Source organism: Rhineura floridana, chromosome 1, assembly GCF_030035675.1.
Source record: "Rhineura floridana isolate rRhiFlo1 chromosome 1, rRhiFlo1.hap2, whole genome shotgun sequence".
Lineage (NCBI taxonomy): Eukaryota > Metazoa > Chordata > Lepidosauria > Squamata > Rhineuridae > Rhineura > Rhineura floridana.
Window position 1 is genome coordinate 314,067,010 of NC_084480.1, and position 24,694 is coordinate 314,091,703.

General features: G+C 41.3%; 1 protein-coding gene across 3 annotated transcripts in view; it reads right to left on the bottom strand.

Moving 5' to 3' along the window:
- Positions 1-24,694, bottom strand: part of TRAPPC9 (trafficking protein particle complex subunit 9) — a 505,665-nt gene that overhangs the window by 445,080 nt on the left and 35,891 nt on the right. For all 3 annotated transcript variants that reach the window (XM_061607026.1, XM_061607027.1, XM_061607028.1), the window contains 4 exons: positions 17,944-18,160; positions 15,275-15,418; positions 14,403-14,529; positions 12,974-13,119 (listed from right to left, as the gene is read on the bottom strand). In XM_061607026.1, coding sequence (XP_061463010.1) covers positions 12,974-13,119; positions 14,403-14,529; positions 15,275-15,418; positions 17,944-18,160 — 634 coding nt within the window. The remainder of the gene's footprint in view (positions 1-12,973; positions 13,120-14,402; positions 14,530-15,274; positions 15,419-17,943; positions 18,161-24,694) is intronic.

The following is a 24,694-nucleotide window of genomic DNA, read 5'->3' on the forward strand; positions in this document are numbered from 1 at the left end:
ACTTGTGGGGTACTTTGGTACTACAGATGCACTTATCATTGTGTCATTTACACATCTCCCTCTAGGATGCACACGTTAACATGGTGAGGGGGTTTGAGAGTGTTGAAGAAGCTGAGAGCAATGCCGTCAGGAGTCTAGACCAAGAGGTTAAACCTCTAGCCAGGTGCACCCAAGGCTGAATGATCAAACATGAGACACCAGATTAAGATGCATCCAAACTGAGAGGAAGGCAACGGTAAACCACCTCTGAATACCTCTTACCACGAAAACCCTATGAACTCAGTATCCAAAATGCAACATGAGATAGTGCTGGAAGATGAGACCCCCGGGTCAGAAGGCACTCACCGAGCTAATGGGGAAGAACAACAGACAAGTACAAGTAGTGCTGTGACGAATGACACAGCTGGGTCAAAGCCAAAACGAAGCGCAGAGGCTGATGCGCACAGATGCGAAAGGAGAGTCCGGAGTTGTACGACGCACACAATAGGAACATGGAATGTGAGAAGCATGAACCAGGGAAAGTTAGAAATTGTCAAGCAAGAAATGGAACAATTACAATACTTGGCGTCAGTGAACTAAAATGCAAGGGAATGAGTCATTTTCAATCAGGCAACTATTATAAATATTTTATGCAGGAAATGAGAAATTAAGAAGAAATGGAGTTGCTTTAATAGTGAGAAGGATGTAGCAAAAGCAATTAGGAGCTACAAGGCAAGGTCTGAGTGAGTGATATGAATTACATTAAATGGGAAACCTATTAACATAACCATCATCCAAGTCTACGCTCCAACGGCAAACACAGAAGAGGAGGAACTGGAGAGATTTTATGCAGAAGTACAGGAAGAAATTGATCACACACCAAAACAAGATGTGCTGATAATCATGGGGGACTGGAATGCAAAAGTAGGGAACAGAGAAGAACTAGGAATTGTGGGGAAATGGGGCTTAGGAGACAGAAATGAAGCAGGAGAAAGACTTATCGAATTCTGTGAAGCCAATAATTTGTTTCTTGCCAACACATATTTTGAGCAACTGAAAAGACGACTGTACACGTGGACATCACCAGATGGTCAATATAGGAATCAAATTGATTATATAATTGGTAGCAGAAGATGGAGAAGTTCCATCCCTTCTGTGAAAACAAGACCAGAAGTAGACTGCAGTACAGATCATGAACTGGTCATATCGAAAATCAGAGTAAAGCTGGAGAAGACCAACAAAGCAATCATAATGCCAAAATACAATTTAAATAACATCCCAGAAGAATATCTGTTTCCGAGCTCGATTCAAGGTGCTGGTTTTAACTTATAAAGCCTTATACAGCTTAGGACCACAATACCTGATGGAACGCCTCTCCCGACATGAACCCACCGGTACACTACGCTCAACATTTAAGGCCCTCCTCTGGGTGCCTACTCGGAGGGAAGATGGAAGGCTGGCAACAAAGGAGAGGGCCTTCTCAGTGGTGGCCCCCAAATTATGGAATGATCTTTCTGATGAGGTGCCCTGGTGCCAACAGTGTTATCTTTTCAGCGCCAGGTCAAGACTTTCCTCTTTTCCCAGGCATTTTAGTATGCGTTTTTAAATTGTTTTTAAATTTTTTAAAATTGTGTTTTTAATTTTTTTTGTTTTTTAAAATTTGTATATTTGTTTTTAATGTTTTTAATTGCTATAAACTGCCCAGAGAGCTTCGGCTATGGGGCGGTATATATATATAAACAAACAAACAAACAAAGGAACAGGTTTGAGGCTTTAAACTTAGTTGACAGAGAACCAGAAGAACTATGGAGTGAAGTCAGAGACATTATCAGGGAAGAATGCAAAAAGACAATACCTCTAATTAAAAAGAGAGATCTCAATGGATGACTGAAGAAACTCTTAAAATGGTTCAAGAGAGAAGGAAAGCAAAAGGAAAAGGAGATAGAAACACAGTCAGAACCCTAAGTGCAACAATACAGCAACTAGTATGTAGGGACAAAGAGAACTATTACAACAGTTACTGTATAGAAATAGAAGAGGACAACAAAAAGGGTAGAACTAGAGCCCTGTTCCAAAAGATTAGAGAAATGAAAGGGAAATTTAAACCAAGAGTAGGGATGTTGAATAATCAACAGGGGAACACATTGATTGACCAAGATGAAATAAAAGGAAGATGGAAGCAATAAACTGAAGAACTCTATAAAAGAGATGCTAGGATTACAGATTCATTCATTCATTCATTCTGCCTACCTACATGGCTGTTTGGTTAATTGCACTGAGGGTTTGCTGTAATCATAACTATAATGACTCTTTTTGTAAAGAGTTTTGGATTTTCCATAATTATTGGGAATGAATACAGTAATGTAACATTTTGATTGGCTGGAAAAGTTAAATTGTGATAACTCTTCATGGTTTTAACTTTTGGGGGTTTCTGTACCTACACTTTGATCCTAGTCTGTCACACATTCTAGTTCTGCTTAATGTATAGATCAAGTCTTGTCTATGGGGAAGAACAGCGTAAGGTTATAGCCTTTCTTCGAGACTGTAATTTCAGTATGAAGAAGAAAAACAGCAATCCTCAATACATTTGTGTCCCAGTGGAAGAAAATGTTTGTAAACTAACCAACTGCAACAAAAGCATTTAAAATAATAATTCCTGTGGTAAGTGGGAGGAAGGGCGGGATATAAATTTAATAAATAGAATGATAACTGCAACATGACTGAAGAAACTCTTAAAACGGTAAAAGTGAGAAGGAAAGCAAAAGCAAAAGGAGATAGAAACGTGGTCAGAACCCTAATACAGCAACTAGTATGTAGGGACAAAGAGAACTATTACAGTGGTTATTGTATAGAAATAGAAGAGGACAACAAAAAAGGTAGGAATTAGAGAAATGAAAGGGAAATTTAAACAAAGAGTAGGGATGTTGAATACAGGCATACCCCGCTTTAACATACGCAATGGGACCGGAGCATGTACTTTAAGTGAAAATGTACTTAAAGTGAAGCACTACTTTTTTTCCACTTATCGATGCATGTACTGCACTGCAGTCGTCATATATGGGCATAACTGATGTAAATAACACATTTATAACTAAAATAAACATAAAATAAAATAAAGTAAGCTTACCTTTAATGTCAGCTGGCAGATGCGAAATGGATGAACGAAAATTTACATGTATTGCAGAAGGATGAAGGAGAGGTCATATCTGCTACTTTTAAGTCGAATCATCAAGGGCTAGATGCTTTCTTGCTGGTGACTTGGATGGACTGCCTGAAGTAAGAGTAGGGCTTGGGGCTGATGTCGATGCTAGAGATGGATCAGTGGATGTTGATGGTCTGGGAGATTGACTGGGTGCTGCTGCTGGCCTTTTGAGAAAGTAGGTGTCTATGGAGGTTTGAACTGTAGGTCTTTTCTTTTCCCTGTAGATTTGTTTGTAACAGGCATAAGCCCCCGAAATGTTTGCATTGACTTTGGAACTTATTTCAAAGTCCCTATCATGCTTTTCAAAAACAACCATGGCGCTATCAAGATGACAGAAAGCTTCCAAGAGAACTTTTGAAGTTAGGCCTTCAGGCTGTTCCATGATCTCATCCTCATCCGGCACATTTTCTTCCTCTCTCTCCTCTTCAAGTTCAAGAAGATCTTCATTGCTGAGGGGTTCAGTATGGGACGTCATAAGTTCAGCAACATCTTCTGCCTCCAGTTCCAGCTCTAACTGCTTTGCCACCTCTACAATATTTTCAGTAACATTAGCTACAGGATCTGCATAGGCTTCAACGTCATCAAATAACTGTAGGCATAATTTTTTCCAGGCCCCTTTCATTGTTGTTTCCTTGATGTCATTCCAAGCATCTCTTATAGTTTTGATCCAATCCAAGATGTTGTAGCTTTTCCAGAATTTCTTTAGGACTTCTTGCCTTATCCCCTCTTCATTTTCTATTGCTGCAATACACTTGAAGGTTCTTTTCAAGTAGTTCAACTTGAAGGTGGCTATGACACATTGATCCATGGGCTGCATGAGTGAGGTGGTATTTGGTGGTAGGAATTCCACTCAAATGTTAGGGTTCAGTTCATCTAACGTTCGCGGGTGGCCAGGAGCATTGTCTACAAGGAGCAAAATTTTAAAAGGGATATTGTTGTCCCTGCAATAGGCTTTCACCTCTGGTACAAAGCAGGTGTCAAACCAATCTTCGAAAACAGCTGTAGTCACCCATGCTTTTCTATTAGACCTCCAATGCACTGGAAGTCCAGTTTTAACGTAGTTCTTTAAAGCTCTAGGGTTTTCCCAAAGATAAATTAGCATAGGCTTTAGTTTCAAGGTACCAGAGGCATTGCCACCTAACAGAAGGGTTATTCTTTCTTTAGCTGGCTTGTAGCCTGGCATTGTTTTCTCCTCTCTGGCGATGAAGGTTCTTGCAGGCATCTTTTTCCAGAACATCCCAGTCTCATCCACATTAAAATGTTGTTCTTTGAAGTAGCCTCCCTCTTCAATAATTTTGGCAAGGTTGCGTGGATAACTTTCTGCAGCCTCAGTATTTGCAGCAGCTGCCTCTCCTTGCACTCTGATGTTATGTAGGTTAGACCTCTTCTTGAACCTGTCAAACCATCCACGGCTTGCAACAAATTCGGCATCCTTCGCTGCCTCACCTTTCTTAGCCTTCAGGTCATTGAATAGGCTTAAGGCCTTACTTTGAATCATTGCCTGGCTTACAGGAACCTGGCGTGCAGTCTGATTTTCTATCCAAAGTATTAAGAGTCTCTCCATGCCTGCAACAAGGCTATCCCTTTTTCTAATTTTTGTTGTGTTCACTGGCGTAGCACTCTTAACTTCCGCAATAATTTTTTCTTTGCTCTTCATGACCGTGTTAACTGTCGTTGGAGTGAAGCCTAGCCTTCGGCCTATCTCAGCTTGAGAAACACCTTCATCAGACAGTTTAATAATTTTAAGCTTCATATCTAAGGTGATAGATTTACGACTTTTCTTTGTATCTGCCATTATGTACTGTAATACGGTACAGTACTATACTGTACAGCACTGAACGCAAGGGAAAACAATACCAATACACACACACCCCACACACACACGCTAACGGGAGTCACAAACCAGCAGTGGCAAAAGCCAGAACTAATGATGGGCAGAGACAGAGAGAAAAAGCAGGGAAGGAAGATGGGACAATGGAGAGGTATAAAATGGGACAATGGATAGGTATAAAATGAAATCAGGGTGATCTAAATATTTATTTATTTATTTATTTTTATATCAAACAATTACAGCAAAGCAGATGGGACAACGGAGAGGGAGAGGTATAAAATGGGACAGTAAAATGAAATCAGGGGGATCTAAAGAGCACGAGGTGCCCCCCCCACACACACACTGCTGCCACTGACCTAGCCCAGGGCAGGCAGAGCTCCGATCGCTCTTTACAGTACTGTAAAGTAAAGTACAGTACTTAAATGTAAAATAAAATACAATACTGTATCTTTAAATGAACTGTGTCTCCAAGGCAGCAGCCACTCAGATCTCTAGATCGTTCCGCTCAACGCTCCGTTCGCTCAGAAGACGCTTCGCTCAGATCGCTCAGAAGACGACGCTGCGCAACGCACGTGGCATGTCAGTGTCCGTTATTGCGAAGCTTGTACGTTAAAGTGGGGTATGGTGGAGTATGGAACATGAACATTATAGCGAGGCAATGTTAAGTGAGGCAACAGTAAGCGGGGTATGCCTGTAAACAACAGGGGAACACACTGACTGACCAAGATGAAATAATAGGAAGATGGAACACAGTAGGAATGCAGTAATTATAAAACTATTCCCTTAATATTCCATGCAAGTAAAGTAATGCTCAAGGTTCTACAACAAAGGCTCTTCTCATATATGGAGCGAGAAATGCCAGATGTCCAAGCTTGATTTAGAAAGGGAAGAGGCACCACAGATCATATCACAAACATACGTTGGATAATGGAACGGACGGAGAATTTTCAGAAGGAAATCACCCTGTGCTTTATAGATTACAGCAAAGCCTTTGATATTGTAGATCATGAAAAACTATGGAATGTCTTAAAAGAAATACGGGTGCCAAACATCTCATTGTTCTGATGCACAACCTATACTCTGCACAAGAGGCTACTGTAAGGACAGAATATGGAGAAACCGGCTGGTTCCCAATCCGAAAGGTGGAGAGACAGGGGTTTATTTTATCATGCTATTTCTTTAATGTATATGCATAACATATCATACAGAAAGCATAATTGGACCAAGATGAAGGAGGTGTGAAAATTGGAGGGAGAAATATCAATAATTTAAGATATGCAGACAATACCATACTACAAGCAGAAACCAGTAATGATTTGAAACAAATGCTGATGAAAGTTAAAGAGGAAAGCACAAAAACAGGACTACAGCTGAACGTCAAGAAGACTAAAGTAATGACAACAGAAGATTTATTTAACTTGTAGATTTATGTAAGTTGACAGTGAGGACATTGAACTTGTCAAGGAATATCAATACCTTGGTACAGTCATTAACTGAAATGGAGACAACAGTCAAGAAATTAGAAGAAGGCTAGGACTGGCAAGGGCAGCTATGAGAGAACTAGAAAAGGTCCTCAAATGCAAAGATCTATCACTGAACACTAAAGTCAGGATCATTCAGACCATGATATTCCCGATCTCTATGTATGGATGTGAAAGATGGACAGTGAAAAAAGCGGATAAGAGAAAAATCAACTCATTTGAAATGTGGTGTTGGAGGAAAGCTTTGCGGATATCATGGACTGCAAAAAAGACAAATAATTGGGTGTTAGAACAAATTAAACCAGAACTATCACTAGAAGCTAAAATGATTAAACTGAGGTTGTTATACTTCGGACACATCATGAGAAGACAGGATTGACTAGAAAAGACAATAATGCTGGGAAAAACAGAAGGGAGTAGAAAAAGAGGAAGGCCAAACAAGAGATGGATTGATTCCATAAAGGAAGCCACAGATCTGAACTTACAAGATCTGAACAGGGTGGTTCATGACAGATACTATTGGAAGTCACTCATTCATAGGGTCGCCGTAAGTCATGATCAACTTGAAGGCACATAACAACAACAACAACAACTTACACATATGTAGACCTACAGAGATGTCACACATTCAGCCAGTTACCACTCACTGTTTTCCTTCTCCAAACAAACGAACAGAAACACTGGGATCCAAAAATACCCCAGCAAAAACTCTGGGAGGATTTCTGCCTTTTATTGTGTAATTTAGACGTAAGTAAGCCTACAGGGTTGTCCTTCTAGGACACTGTCATAACCTGTCACCCGTACAACATTTTCAAATTTTACCATTTTGTTTTTGGAAAAAACAACAACACTGTGGTCCAAATATACTCCAGGAATTGTGCTGCTTACTCAATATACTCTCAACGGCTTTTGATACCATTGACTATGGTATCCTTCTGGGCCGACTTGGTGAGATGGGCATTGGAGGCACTGTTTTACAGTGGTTCCAATCCTATTATCCAAGGTTGTTCTCAGAGAATAGCATTGGGTGACTGTCTTTTGGCCCCCTGGCAGTTGTGCTGTGCGGTGCCGCAGGGTACCATCTTGTCCCCCATGCTGTTTAACATCTATATGAAGCCCTTGGGAGCAGTCATCAGGAGATTTGGGGCGAGGTGTCAGCAGTATACTGACGATACCCAGCTCTATTTCTCTGTAACATCTGAATCAGGAGAAGACGTGCAAGCCCTTGACCGCTTCCTGGATTCGGTGGTGGGCTGGATGAGGGCGAATAAACTGAGTCTGAATCCTAGCAAGATGGAAGCACTGTGGGTTGGTGGTTCCCGAGTTTGGATAATTGGTCGCCTGCATTGGATGGGGTAATACTCCCTCTGAAAGAGCAGGTTTGTAGTCTGTGTGTACTCCTGGATCCATCTTTGTCACTAGAGGCCCAGATGACCTCAGTGGTAGGAGTGCCTTTTACCAGCTTCAGCTAGTAAGACAGCTGTGGCCATTTCTGGACCGGGATACCCTGACCACTGCTGTCGACGCACGGGTAACCTCCAGGCTGGATACTGTAATGCATTCTATGTGGGTGTCAAATGTGGGGGTTCACAGAGGCATGCAGCTAATGAACAGTTAAGGCCAGACCATAAATCTGCCAGGAAGGAGGAATCAGGGGGTCAGCCAGCGTGTTTTACCGTTTGGAAAGCGCCGAAGAAGGAGGCAGAGAAGTCCTTAAGGGAGTCCAAATGTCCAGAAACCAAGAGGTCCGAGCAGGCAGGGCAGGGTTCAAGGCATGGGTTTAACAGGAGAGTTGGAGTAATGTCTGCAGCAAGGCTTGACGTTGACTCTAGCAAGGAGTCTCCCTTTCCTTTCAGCCTTTTGTACTCTGTATTCTGGCCCAGGTGCTTCCAATCAGCCTGTGTTCTTCTGAGCTCTCCTGGTCCTTAATTGCACTGGTTGCCTTCTCTGCTGCAACAGCTGTTGGTGTCTTCTCTCTGCTGGGGAAGGGGCAGCCTCCTGGTCGCTTCCAGTTTCTGGCAGGCAGGCTCCCTCGGGGCTTGTCTCTGGTCTGGTGAAGGGTCCTGGGCTGTCTCCCTGCTTGTCCTCTCTCCTGGGTCTGAAGTCTCCCATTCCTCTTCCTCCTCGGATGAGTCCTCTGAGGGGGACATGACAGTGGGGCTGCCCTTGAGGTTGGTCCGGAAGTTGCAGTTGGTGCAAAATGCGGTGGCAAGACTGCTCACTGGGGCAGGGTATTGCCAACACGTCACCCCGCTGCTGAAAGAATTGCACTGGCTGCCCATTTGCTACCAGGCCAAGTTCAAGGTTCAAGTTTTGGTTTACAAAGCCTATACAGCTCAGGACCAGGATATCTGAAAGACTGTCTTATCCCTTATATACCCAGTCTATCACTGCGCTCTGCAGGTGAGGGCCTCCTGCAGATACCATCTTATTAGGAGGTCCGTTCTGCACAACACAGGAAATGGACCTTTAGTGTGGCAGCACCTACCCTGTGGAATTCCCTCCCCTTAAATATTAGACAAGTGCCTACTGAAGACTTTCCTCTTTCAACAGGCCTTTTAAGTTGAGACCCATCCCAGTCTGCTTCTTTATTGGAATTGCTTTTTAATATGTTCTTAAACCTTTTTTAACATGTTTTAATCTTAGAAGATGTTTTGAAAGCTTTTTTTAAGTAAAGTTTTTGAAGATGTTTTGTTTTAATGTGTTTTAAAGTTTGTTTTTATGATGTCTTAATGTTTTTAGTGCTTTTATTTGCTGCCCTGTGTTCCTGCTGGGAGGAAGGGCAGGATAGAAACAACAACAACAACAACATGCATGGGGAAGGGGCTAATGTATACTGCTCAGAAAAATTCTACCTCCTCTGAATAAGTATTTGTTGGCTGAAGATCCTTTGATACTGTTGAGCACAGCTGTGCTGACAGCACAGATAAAATTGGTCTCTGCGGAACACATTTACCCCATCCTTCCACTGGAAATCTTATTGGGGTCCAAATATACCCCAAAGTCAGCCAGTGTTATTTTTTGCCGAGACTGCATGAAGGCTAGACTAAGCTGTTTCCCTAAACATGTCAATATTTATTAATACAGTAGGGCCCCGCTTTCCGGCGTTCCGCTTTCCGCATTCCGCTGATGCGGCAGCTTTCAATTAGGGGAAATTACCCGTTTTGAAGCCGATTTTGCGGTTTTTCGGCATTTTGGTGGCATTTTAGCGCGAAGCGGCCCATTATAATCAATGGGTTCCGCTTTACAGCGATTTCCGCTTTACGGCAGGGGCCTGGTCCCTAACCTTCTGTATAAGTGGGGCCCTACTGTATGAATCCCTCAGTTCAGCCTCTGGGTCCTCTACAACCCTCTCCTGGCTTCTTTTGTGTACAGTGTTCCAACCACACTCTCTTAACATGGTTCCAGTGTTTAGCTCCCTTACAGTGCTTCAGCTCTCTCTATCTCTTTCCACCTCTGACATTATATACATTATTTCAATTCCCTGTCTCAACCTCTTGGCCAATTTGAAGTGCAGGAGTCCTAGATAAGTTTCCATTTCCAAAAACCTTAAGTTTTTTTCCCAGCTCCTTAAAATCTTTACGCTTCATTTCACCTTAGCCACCAAGTCTACAGGCTGAAGTTTTGTCCCTCCTAGTGAGAATGGCCTCTTTAAAAAAAAGAAAGAAAACAACTTGTAACAAAGAACAGAGCATAAAATGATGGAACAGGTTCATTTTTTCATAGGGTGTAATGCTCAATTGTAGTTAACCGACATTTGGCACAAATTCTGAAGCAAAAGCTTCCAACCTCCTCCTCCTCCCAATGGTGGTCATGCCAGAAAAGAAGGGACAACAGGTGCACCCAAGGCTCATCCATGTAATGATAAACCATGGGCTATCCGTACATCCAAACCAGTGCAATATGAGCCAGATGAATTGTATATGGATTTGAGAGTCCTTAATTCAATCCTCATATCCACCATTAATTATCAGGAAGCTTTCAAGAACTACATTTCAGATGACCTGTCGTGTGCATCAAAGGTCATAATCTACTTCGTAAAACTTCAAGCTGGTATTTGGCCTTTCCACTAAAAGATATAGTCAAAGCTAATGGCAGTTGTGAGCCTGGAAATCTTGGTTCAAACACCACCTCTGCCATTAACTCATTAAGGGGCCTTAGGTAAGCCATTATGAAGAGACTTCTATGGAACACACCTTGAGAGATGCCTACGAGTGAGTTAGTGATGGCGAATTTTTCTCCTCCCATGGAATCTTTTGCTGGGGGTCCTTGAAGAAATTAGAAGACACAGGCCTGGAGCAAAAAGGTAGGCCTTTATTCTTTACAAGCATATGCAGGGTCAGCCTCCCAGAAACATCCAGGAGAGACTGCACCGAGACACTGTGTGCAAGCTCTTTTATAGTGTACAGTTACAGCATGTGACAATGATTCACCAATCTCACGAGTTCCTGCCCACATAACATCACAGTTCCTCCTCTCTACAGCCATTCCAAACCAATCAGAAAGCATTAGGTAACTCCAGTGCTGATTCCAAGATTCTGTCCATCTCATTAATGTCACCATTGTTCTGCTGTCCCTCAAGACTAATACTCTTTCAAGCCAGTACCATTGTGATTGTGCTTTCAAGCATCCCTGTACTTTCATTGCTCTGATCGGCCACACTGACCCAAGTACTGCTGGAGATATTTGAACAGGTTCCTTGAGTTAGTTTGCCTCAACTTAGGGTGCTTGGGAATGTATGAGCACTCCTCTTTCTCAGAAATTCCATTTCTAACTGTAAAATACGTAACTGTAGATGAAAGGTTATAATTAAGGAGCTGGAAGTTCACTTAGTTAAGAAATACACTGGGAAATTCCAAATCCAGCTCCTGTTTCTCAGTCTCAGAGAAAATGGAAAAGGCAAGCTACCTTTACTCCCTTTTCACCATGGAAAACACACTTTCTAATGCTGTATTATAATATAACACACTGGATTATTTTAAAATCATAAAATCACACTGTTTGTCTCATTATAACTTCTAATACATGTTTCATAATTTTTCCCCTATGTGGCGTTCTTGCTCTACACAAGAAACCTATCTCCTTGGATCAAAATTCCTCATTATTAGAAGTATAATGACACAGCCCAACATCTGCAATATGGGGACAATAATACTACTATACCTCAGAAAATCTATGTCAACTGTTTTGAACACCAAAAATGTGCTTTAGAATACACATATTATTTCCACCACTGACTGAACCGTTATACACAATCTGGAGTTCAGTACAGTTAAATCTCTTTTTGAATTTGTTTGTTTTATTTATTGTTAAAGTTATATCCCACCCTTCATCCCAAAAGGACCAGGCCAGCAAACAACAAACAACAAAACATTTTTAAAAAACAAAACAGAACTTCTTAAGAACAATTCCAATACAGATGCAGACTGGACTAGGAAAGATTACTACTTAAATGGCTTGTTGGAAGAGGAAGGTCTTCAGCAGGTGCTGAAAAGACAACAGAGATGTCTTTTTGCACCTATCAAATAATATAAATCAGAGAGTCTGTCTAATGTTTAATTGGGAGGAGATTCCAAAGGGAGGTGCCACAACAATAACGGCCCAGTACCTATATGGAACTCCTGATAAGATGGTTATCTGTAGGAGGCCCTCACCTGCAGGGAACAGTGATTGAATGGGTTTATAAGAGGTGAGATGATTTTTCAGGTATCCTGGTCCCACACTATATATGGCTTTATACACCAAATTCACCCAATTATAATCAGTTGTGCCTCCTTACAAACATTTTGAAAATAATATGTGTAGTTAGGCATCAGCGTATTTACTGATTTTTATTTGCATTCACTTAGACACTACTCCAGGCTTTTTTATACAAAGCAAGGCAGATGAAGCTAGAGGGATGGGATAGGCCAGGTTGAAAGGATATGACAGGAGTTGGTTGGTCAACTGTGAGCAGAACTTTCAGCACCAGTTTTTATGTTGGAGAGTGGCAGTGCATCAGCTGCTACTATTCACTAACACTCATTTATCTGTCTGAAAAATTGTAGTTTTGATCTCCAAGAAACCCAGCTTTCATTGCAAAATTATGCTAAACTATACCTGCAAATCTGCAACCATGCTGTTTCTTATGCTTCCAATAAGCACAAAAAGTCTGATAGGAAACATTTTTGTTAGGCATCCTTGCAATCATCTTCAATGAGTCTATAAAAACTTAAGCTACTTGTACCTTTCTTTCAAAGCAGTAGCAATGATTAACACATCATGAGCTGGAAACAAAGTCAAGATGGATACAAGATGTCTGTGCCAAGTTGTCTAGTCAGTTTTATAATCAAGAGGAGGAAATAGCATATTGATCTAAAAACTGGCAATAACCATTTGATTCAATTTGCAGAATGAAAACTAGCAAGCAATAGCCGTATATCGCGTATAGAAGCAGGATGCATTTTAAAAGATAATGAATATCCGAAATAATTTTCTCACCAATTTTTTTACTTCGTTCCTCTCCACGATTGTGAGCAATGATTGGAGAATATATAAAGGGACTCTTAGCTGACATGTTCTGACTCAGCAAGCTCTTTATTTTCTGTGGCCGAAGGCTAACAGGGAGATTTAAAAGCTTGACAGATCTGTTAAATGAACAATGGATTGTTTTTACATAGGATTACTATGAGCAAATGGTAATTAATTGTTACTTAGCAAAGACACTTAAAATGATACATGAAGTGGAAACAGAAACAAGGTAGGACTAAAAATTCCTAGTAAAATCAGCTTAGAGTAGTGAAAAAACAAATCACAAGATCAATTCCTTAAAGTCAGCAAGGTTACTCTAAGCCCAGCAGGCTGCATATATGTCAATGACTCCAGCTTAAATTCAGAAATTCATTGTCTGAGGCTAAGGCATAACTAGGAACTGTGTGCTCTGCAATAATATTAAGGGTTATTTTCAATTCCTTAAGCAGAGGTTACACCCCATATATAGATCAAGAGGAAACTTACATATCTTAAATTAGTACTAAAAGGCAACATTAATTCAAATTCAGTGGCCGTAGCATGACTCACAGATGCCATGCCAGTATGACAAAACATTCTCTAGGAAGAGATTTCAATGACAAAGACCTGTCAGACAAACCTACTACAGTAGGGCCCCGCTTTTTGGCGTTCCGCTAATATGGCGCCAGCAGGGCAGTCAATTGGAGGGGGGCTGGAGCTCCCCGCACTCCAGCTGATCTCACGGGAGGGGAAGATCAGCTGTAGAGCGCTACAGCTGATCTCTTCTGGCGCAATCAGACTCCCATGCTTGAGCTGCCAGGGAAGATCAGCTGTAGCTCACAACAGCTGATTTCCTCTTCTGGTGCGATCAGACTCCCACGCTCAAGCTGCCAGAGGAGGGGAAGATCAACTGTAGCATGCTACAGCTGATCTCCTCCTCCTCCAGCATGATCAGCGGGTTAGGTTCCAGACCCCCACGCTATAGCTGATCCGCTTTTTGGCGGTTTTCTTTTTGGTGGGGGTCTGGAACCTAACCTGCCATATGAGTGTACATAAAACAAAAATGGATAAATAGGTGGAATAATAATAGCTCAGTCTACCACGGAACCATCTATGGTAACATCAACCAACATCCTTGAAAGTAGAATTTTTTTGGAATAGTATGGCAATGGCAAACCAAGATAGACTAGCACCATGCAAATACAATGCAATAATGATAGCAATACAGAGACATCATGACTATGCATATATTTGGCACCACCTAATTCTGAAAGTATTAATTCTCTGGTTGAAAGTTGACCCTTCTCAAACACAATGACTGCTTACACAAATGGTCTTCCTTTCAAACAACACTGTTATAAGGTGACCACAGGGTGCTAAATGAAATGAAAAACCACAGGCCCAAGTAAAAGGTCATTACCTTACAATAGGAAGTTTAGTGAATGGAACAGGGGGAAGCTTTAAACCATCTGGTAGTGTAATTAATTCCATTGTCCCAGGGCATTTTGAGGTGTAGTTTTCTAGACTTTGTGTTACATCTTTCTTTTCTGAAAGTAAAATTCTCCATCAAAATGATTTCAACATTGTAATATAGAAGTACACATAATGGATTTAGGATTAGCTTTTTTCAATTTGGACCTGGACTGTGATATCCTGCCTTCTCTCTCTCTCTCTCTCTCTCTCTCTCTCACACACACACACACACACACACACACACACAACAAACAAACACACACACACACACACACACCAAGAAACATTAGGTGCCTAACGAGCATACCCAATTACATATGCATTGATTTCCAAGTCATTTTTAAATAAACTGACAGATCTTGTGAAGACCTTGGCTTTTCAACGATGGAGAGCCACAACTAAAAAGATCCAGTCTTTGGTGACTGCCTGTCTAACCTCAGTAGATGGCAGTATCTGCAGAAGGGCTTCCCCAAACGATCTTAAAACACAGACAGGTTCACACAGGATAAGGCAGTCCTTGAGATAACTTGATACTGCATTGGGCTTTATCCATCATCATCAACCCAGATATACATAGGCAGCCAGCTTACCTGTTTCAGAACTGATGTGATTTGCTCATTTTGAAATTAAGGTGATTTTCAAACGCTCCCTGTGATATGACAGGGGCAGGGGGTAGTAGTCTACTGGACAACCAACAAAAGTCAAGAATTCTACACAGCTAGGCTAAAGTAGCTCTTTGTAACCCCTCATTTAGTAACATCTATATAAATTGATTATAGGAAATATCATTTTTAAAATTTTAACTTAAAAAAATCATACCCTGATCAGAAAGAAAATCCAGCATGGTTTGCAAGAGAAAAGACAAATGTCGGACAGAAAGTGCAGGGTTTCCCATTCTTCTTGAGGCATATACTAACTCATGAAGCAAACGCATCTGCACAGCAGCCCAACCACGATGAGTTCCTTTAAAGAAAAAAAGGCCACAAACGTTTGTTACATTACCAAATCTCAAAAGTAAGAAGCAATAAGAATTCAAGAATCAATATCACCTAGAAATTCATTTGATGATTAATTTTACAATGCTATAGATTGGGACACAAAGTGGGTGGGGCAGAGCCATGCTGCAGAAAAAGCAGAAATGCCCAACTGGCAGCTAGATGAAGGCAGAGCGTGCAGAGCAGCAGCTGGAGGAAGTCCTTAGGAGATCAATCTAGGAAAGGAAGCAGGAGAACTTGAGATGTAGTCAGAAGGGAGTGTAAGCAAAGCTGAGCATTTCCAGACAGAAACTCAGCTAAGAAGATACCACCTTATCAGGAGGTCCATTCCACACACCATAGGAAGCAGACCTTTAGTGTTCTGGCACCTACCTTTTGGAATTCCCTCACTTAAATATTAGACAGGAACCATTTTCAGAGCCTTCTGAAGACCTTCCTCTTTCAACAAGCCTTTTAAGTAGAGATCTTATCCCAGTCCGCACCTGTTAGAATTGCTTTTTAATATGTTTTTAAAGCTTTTTTTAAACATGTTTTTAAACATGTTTTGTTTTAGTATATTTGGAAAATCTGTTTTTAAGATGGTTTAGAGTATTTTTATTGTTTTGTTTGCTACCCTGGGTTCCTTCTGGGAGAAGGGCGGGATATATATATAAAAAGTAAAGTAAGAGGGGGAAGTTTGAAGCAAAGGAGGAGATGTAAACCAAGGTCCCAAAGGGATAAACAGATGTAAGAGAGAGAGTGCAAACACAGAGAAAGAAAGCAATGCTGGCATGGAGAGTGGAGGGGGGGGGAGAGGCAGGGAACTAGAAGTAACTGGGCAAGCCTTGCCCCAAAGGAATCCTGAGGGGTGACATGTACAGGGGCAACTGTTGCACTCCAGGCGCAAGGGGAGTTAGATCAGGGAGAGGAGTCAGATGAGGTTCCAGGGGGCGTTGAAGGAGGGGGGACTCTGCCAGCCTGCACACTTCCTTGGCCGGCACCCACATCGAAGCAGGTCCCACCCCACCTGCGAGCTCCCAATCGGAACCACTGGGAAGCGACCCTTCACAAGCGCCAACTTCACCCACACAGGAATCCCTGCCCAGCACGTCAAACGCTTCCCCGCCTACCAGCTTCTTGCTCCGAGGTCATGCCATCACCTAGCAAAGCCCTGCTGTCAGATGGGCCATCGGAGGCTCGCCCCCCCCTCGCCCCGCACGAGGAGGCACAAGAAGACAGACTTTCGGAGGGTGAAACTCCGGAGGAGCCATCGTTTACGCACAACAACCTTCCCTACTTAAGCAGGTGCCCACCCAGACTCTAGTGCTGAGTCAACTCACCCCACAAGCTGCAGAGGCTGCTTAGGTAGATAGTTAGGGAAAGTAGTGAGTCAGGGAAGACACGTTTATGAAGCACACTGCTTTGGATGTAACTATCACATTAGTAAAATGAGAATTAGAGCAAACTTCACCTCAGTCTGGTTTCTTCGTCTCTGGGCAGGACAGTTTGCTAGAGCTGAATAGGCAAGCCACAGGAGCTTGGCTGGAGGTTTGTCATGTGAGTAATACATTATTGCTTCCATATTTAAATTTAAGCACTCAAGCTAACCAGAAATCTTCTGAAAACTGGACTTAAAATTAACGACCTCAAGTCAGTCAAATTCAAATATGTGTGTGTGTATATATATAAGCCCTATTAAGTGTTGAGTGCCATGAACAAATATTTGAATAAAATATGAAACATGCAAGTAATATTCCTCATATATCAAAAGACTTTCTACATTATACCTGGGGTTTTTTAAAATCCAGGTTTCAATAAAAGGAGTTTATGTTATTGCCATAAAGCCATTAATATGAATTTCTTGACATTTTAACGGGTAGTGTGATTTCATTATCTACATTTGCAACACTTTCAGAAACTGTAACGTGGCTCATATCCCTTTATCATTATTCAGGAGTACAAGTTAATGGTTGAATGCTCCACATCACCACGATAATGTTACGCACCACATATCATTCTTCCCAAAAAGTACCTGTTATCTTTGGTTATTATGAAGTACTAAAAATAACAATGAATGTTCTTAATATGAACTGGCTTTTTTTGTAACTTCAATCTGAATATATTTAAGGGCAGACCTTGTTGTGAATCTTTCCTACCTTCATAGAAACATTTTGCCCTCTACCCCTATGAAACCTGAAACAGCACCTCTGCCAATATTTAACACAACACACTTTTTAAAAAAAAGGATTTTGAAACTGATAAAGAGAATCAAGCACTACATGAGGCCTAACACAGGTAACGAATAAAAACCCCGGACAGTTTGCCTCTGGTTTGTCTTTGATTGCCTGTCTTTGTGTCACAACTGTGTATGTGTACATTCATGGAGCTGGCCGATTTGAATGTCTGTCTCTCTTTCAAATGTTCATCTTCTGACTTCTGCATATTCATTTACCATGATTGATGAAAACAAAACAAAAGTTTTGAGGTTTATCAGGGGTTTTTAACTATCTGTACCTTTGCTGAAATCCTTAGGATCCAGAGAAAGACTGTAACCAGGAAGGGTCTCCAGAAGAAGCTTATAGCAGGCTCTCCAGCCAGGCTCTGTTATGCTAGGCGCCACACACTGCATTGCTGCCACACGCTTGAAGAAAGCTGATTTGCGATGAAATCCAATACGCTCATAAAGCTCAGAAAGAATGCTATAACGCTGAATTTTTTCTTCTTCAGAAAGCTGAAAGGTAAAAAAAATCAAAAGGTTTGCTTATTAAAAAAATGGAAATGGACGGCCTTCAAGTCGATCCCGACTTATGGCGACCCTATGAACAGGGTTTTCATGGTAAGTGGTATTCAGAGGTGGTTTACCATTGCCTTCCTCTGAGGCTGAGAGGCAGTGACTGGCCCAAGGTCACCCAGTGAGCTTCATGGCTGTGTGGGGATTCGAACCCTGGTCTCCCAGGTCATAGTCCAACACTCTAACCACTACACCACACTGGCTTCATCTAAAACCTGCTGATATCTGACACATACAAACATGTACACCAGGTGTGGGGAATCTTTGGCCCTCCAGATGTTGCTGAACTACAAGACTCAACATCCATTGGCCATGCTTGCTGGGGCTAATGGGAGTTGTACTTCACTAACATCTGGAGGGCCAAAAGTTCCCCACACCTGCTGCAGACTGCTACGCAGTTTTTAAGACGACAAGAAAAATAAGCAATCAGTGTGAGCAGCTGCAATGATAAACAATCTTAAACCTCCTGCTATATTTGCAATTCTCCCCTGCATGTATGTATATTTTTGTTGGTTGGCCATCAACGCGAAGACCAAATAAATATTTGATTGCAGAAACGATATAACTTCTCCATAGCCTATATTATACTTCCCATAATTTGTGGATATACTGGTTGGTTTTGCTGGCTATGTTCTGTTATAGATCTCAGTTTTGATCTTCAACTGCCACCTAAAAATGTGTTGTTTTTAGTATGCTGTTATGATTGCATTTTTAATATATGTTAGGTAGCTCAAGCAGTTCAAGCTCTGAACTAGAAAGGCAGGATGCAATAAATAAATAAATAATGGGAAACATTAATCTGAAGTCTATACAAATCATTGCAAACATAGCCCTGGAAATCTCAACAACAAAGCAAAAAGATTGGCTGGATCCTAACAGATGTCTGCAAAAACATAAGAACATAAGAACATAAGAACATAAGAAGAGCCTGCTGGATCAGGCCAGTGGCCCATCTAGTCCAGCATCCTGTTCTCACAGTGGCCAACCAGGTGCCTGGGGGAAGCCCGCAAGCAGGACCCGAGTGCAAGAACACTCTCCCCTCCTGAGGCTTCCGGCAACTGGTTTTCAGAAGCATGCTGCCTCTGACTAGGGTGGCAGAGCACAGCCATCATGGCTAGTAGCCATTGATAGCCCTGTCCTCCATGAATTTGTCTAATCTTCTTTTAAAGCCATCCAAGCTGGTGGCCATTACTGCATCTTGTGGGAGCAAATTCCATAGTTTAACTATGCGCTGAGTAAAGAAGTACTTCCTTTTGTCTGTCCTGAATCTTCCAACATTCAGCTTCTTTGAATGTCCACGAGTTCTAGTATTATGAGAGAGGGAGAAGAACTTTTCTCTATCCACTTTCTCAATGCCATGCATAATTTTATACACTTCTATCATGTCTCCTCTGACCCGCCTTTTCTCTAAACTAAAAAGCCCCAAATGCTGCAACCTTTCCTCGTAAGGGAGTCGCTCCATCCCCTTGATCATTCTGGTTGCCCTCTTCTGAACCTTTTCCAACTCTAGAATATCCTTTTTGAGATGAGGCGACCAGAACTGTACACAGTATTCCAAATGCGGCCGCACCATAGATTTATACAACGGCATTATGATATCGGCTGTTTTATTTTCAATACCTTTTCTAATGATCCCTAGCATGGAATTTGCCTTTTTCACAGCTGCCGCACACTGGGTCGACATTTTCATCGTGCTGTCCACTACAACCCCGAGGTCTCTCTCCTGGTCGGTCACCGCCAGTTCAGACCCCATGAGCGTATATGTGAAATTAAGATTTTTTGCTCCAATATGCATAATTTTACACTTGTTTATATTGAATTGCATTTGCCATTTTTCCGCCCATTCACTCAGTTTGGAGAGGTCTTTTTGGAGCTCTTCGCAATCCCTTTTTGTTTTAACAACCCTGAACAATTTAGTGTCGTCAGCAAACTTGGCCACTTCACTGCTCACTCCTAATTCTAGGTCATTAATGAACAAGTTGAAAAGTACAGGTCCCAATACCGATCCTTGAGGGACTCCACTTTCTACAGCCCTCCATTGGGAGAACTGTCCGTTTATTCCTACTCTCTGCTTTCTGCTTCTTAACCAATTCCTTATCCACAAGAGGACCTCTCCTCTTATTCCATGACTGCTAAGCTTCCTCAGAAGCCTTTGGTGAGGTACCTTGTCAAACGCTTTTTGAAAGTCTAAGTACACTATGTCCACTGGATCGCCTCTATCTATATGCTTGTTGACACTCTCAAAGAATTCTAATAGGTTACTGAGACAGGACTTTCCCATGCAGAAGCCATGCTTCAGCAAGGCTTGTTCTTCTATGTGCTTGGTTAATCTAGCTTTAATAATACTTTCTACCAGTTTTCCAGGGACAGAAGTTAAGCTAACTGGCCTGTAATTTCCGGGATCCCCTCTGGATCCCTTTTTGAAGATTGGCGTTACATTTGCCACTTTCCAGTCCTCAGGCACGGAGGAGGACCTGAGGGACAAGTTACATATTTTAGTTAGCAGATCAGCAATTTCACCTTTGAGTTCTTTGAGAACTCTCGGGTGGATGCCATCCGGGCCCGGTGATTTGTCAGTTTTTATATTGTCCATTAAGCTTAGAACTTCCTCTCTCGTTACCACTATTTGTCTTAGTTCCTCAGAATCCCTTCCTGCAAATGTTAGTTCAGGTTCAGGGATCTGCCCTATATCTTCCACTTTGAAGACAGATGCAAAGAATTCATTTAGCTTCTCTGCAATCTCCTGATCGTTCTTTAGTACACCTTTGACTCCCTTATCATCCAAGGGTCCAATTGTCTCCCTAGATGGTCTCCTGCTTTGAATGTATTTATAGAATTTTTTGTTGTTGGTTTTTATGTTCTTAGCAATGTGCTCCTCAAATTCTTTTTTAGCATCCCTTATTGTCTTCTTGCATTTCTTTTGCCAGAGTTTGTGTTCTTTTTTATTTTCTTCATTTGGACAAGACTTCCATTTTCTGAAGGAAGACTTTTTGCCTCTAAGAGCTTCCTTGACTTTGCTCGTTAACCATGCTGGCATCTTCTTGGCCCTGGCGGTACCTTTTCTGATCTGCGGTATGCACTCCAGTTGAGCTTCTAATAGAGTGTTTTTAAACAACTTCCAAGCATTTTCGAGTGATGTGACCCTCTGGACTTTGTTTTTCAGCTTTCATTTACCAATCCCCTCATTTTTGTGAAGTTTCCTCTTTTGAAGTCAAATGTGACCGTGTTGGATTTTCTTGGCAATTGGCCAGTTACATGTATGTTTAATTTAATAGCACTGTGGTCACTGCTCCCAATCGGTTCAACAACACTTACATCTCGCACCAGGTCCCGGTCCCCACTGAGGATTAAGTCCAGGGTTGCCGTCCCTCTGGTCGGTTCCATGACCAACTGGTCTAGGGAATAGTCATTTAGAATATCTAGAAACTTTGCTTCTTTGTCATGACTGGAACACATATGCAGCCAGTCTATGTCCGGGTAGTTGAAGTCACCCATTACTACCACATTTCCTAGTTTGGATGCTTCCTCAATTTCATATCTCATCTCAAGGTCTCCCTGAGCATTTTGATCAGGGGGACGATAGATCGTTCCCAGTATTAAGTCCCTCCTGGGGCACGGTATCACCACCCACAACGATTCTGTGGAGGAGTCTGCCTCTTTTGGGGTTTCGAGCTTGCTGGATTCAATGCCTTCTTTCATGTATAGAGCGACTCCGCCACCAATACGTCCTTCCCTGTCCTTCCAATATAGTTTATATCCAGGGATAACCGTATCCCACTGGTTTTCTCCATGTTAAAGGGTTCCCTAAAGACTTTATATAAACACTTGTAGAAATGTTTAAGGAAAATTTTAATCCTGCATAGGAAAAATTACCTGTATAAAAAATTGTGTATCCTAGCTTCATTTTTGCACTTTTATTATAGTGTAAAGAACTATGGGGCTACTTCCACATGCCTAAGCTGCTTTAGAACTGGGTTTCTCATATAACAGCCCCCACACCACCTGACAATCTGCTCTTGTTTCAAAAGCAGCTAGTGAGCAGCACTCTCACTAGAGTGGGCAAAAAAAGCCCAAGATTCTAGTTGGGTAGCACAAGTTCTTTGTCCAAGACTAACCAGCTCTTTGAATCCAGGACTATATGTTACTTTGAGAACTGAATTTTTAATGCTGCTGAGTAGTAAATGACATTTTTTAAAAACATACATATGGAAGAAAAATAACACATTTTAGCTAGGCAAAAGATTGACAGCAAGATCATAAGCATCTAACATAACAAAAGAAAGTTATCCCAATCAGAGATTCCCAGGAGATTCAGGGGGAAAAGTCCAATGGCATCTTGGTTTTCTACATACTGAAAAGTTTTCACACCATAAATTGCTCAGCAGATAGTCACGCAACTTGGGCAATGAGCAACGACAAACCCAAAATACCAATTCTGTTTCAGTTGTATCAAATCCCATCAGGGCTCATTATTTCTGTTGTTTGACTGGAATATTTGAAGAGAAAAGTAAACCCACAAGAGAAGAGTTCTTTGCTTTGATAACTCAAGAGGATGTTAAGCAATATTGTACATCAACAGCATTCCAGCCACAGCAATAACCAATTCTTACTGTGTAACACTGCTGACCCCTAGTGAAAAATATACAACATGATGAAAGTCTGCCACAACTGCTAATATATCCCCCAAAACACTAAAAAGATTTTATCTGAAGAAAATAAAATGAGAGCTGTGCAACAGCTGAAATGACAAATACCCAGAAAGAAAAGATAATCAGTAAGTAGAATGTCACTCAAACATCCTCTGACGAAAATAATCTGGTGATAACACTTGGTTGATCACATTCATATTCAATACTTATTCACTCATAGGCAAAAAAGCCTTGCAGTTTAAGAGTGTACCTATAGCCAACAGATACTTCTATCAAAATTTAAAATGGGGCAGCTATAGTGAATGCACCAGGGGAGCAGGAGACCTGACCTCCTCTCTCAGATATTGTAGTGCCCTACGAATTGGTCAAAATGCAAACACAATTTGGGTTGCTCTTTCACAGTCCAATCAATTTCCTGTATAGCTTGGAAGAATTTGGTAACATGTGCCTCTGAGCATATGGTGAGTGGTGGCAACACCTGCCATCTCCAAAGATGGAGAATTACATTTTTATATGTTTGCTGGTGCTCTTACTTTGCGTCTTTCCCATGTTACTACTGTTTCTACAATTATATTTATTTCATTATTCATCGTAGAAATCTGTGTCAAATTTCTTTTTATTAATTTCAAAGCCTTTTTATTTGTCAATATATGATGGTGAAGACAGCCTTTGTGTTTCAAACTGGAGGTTATGTTGTATTTCTATTTTGGGTATATTAACAGCTGAATCTGAAACTGCAGTTTGATGTGAAATCAGACTGATTACAATATGTTGCTACTGAAGCAATGACTCTAGCTGTTGGAAAAAACAAACTTGGCTGGCCCAAGATGCATGTTTGCAGCCTGCTATGCTTAAACCACTTCACTTAAGGAAAGGAGGGCATGGTCAATTAAAAACATAGAGCACACCTAGAAATTAGCTAGATATATTTCACCTCCCTCTGTTTTGCCTTGTCCAAACTGAGACACTCCTCATGTCCACTGGAGACTATTCTGCAGAATAGTCAGTGCCATTAGTCCACAATTGTTTCTGGAGTTTTTTTAGTATAAATTTTGCAAAGTGTTGCTGTACTTCAGATATTCACATAAACAGAATACTGGAACTCTGTCAGGGGAATAGGAGTCTCCTAACAACTCTCAGCACCCTTCACAAATTACACTTGCCAGGATTCGGGGGATTTAGGGGAAGCGATGACTGTCTAAAGTGAAATAAAAGTCTTGTGTGGGTGCGGCCACCTGATTATCCAAGCCAAACAGCTGTGAGTCTGGCTTTTAGAACACTGAGGGTTAGTTCTTACTGAGCATGCCTGATGGAATAGCAGACTCCAATGTTAAATTTCTTAAATTAATTAAAAATCAGCCATGCATTTTATTTTAGCTTTTAAACTGCAGAAGATGAAGGTCAGAGTATGGGGCAAGGTCAGTTATAGGATTACAGGTCCTCTGTGAAAATGGATGATTTTTAATTAATTTCAACAAATATTTCCAAATACGATATAAAGTCAGTTTATTATACAGCCACAAGAGTGGCTGTATACTATAGCCAGCATGAATTTTTCACATTCCGTAATGTTAAATTGAAAATATCCCCATGCCATTCTGCTGCTACCCATAAACACATTTCAAAACAAAACCCTCTAAGTTGTTATGAGAACATTGACAGAAAAAAGTCCAACAGGGGCCTGTTTTTTCTCTCTCTCTTGTTTTACATTTTGAACTCTCGATTGTTGTGTGTATCACCATAAAAAACTTAGAGGGTTGTTAAGCAAGCGTTTCTGGGTTCAGGACTGTAAGTTTTGTAAGGTTTTGTTTTGAAATGTGCTTAT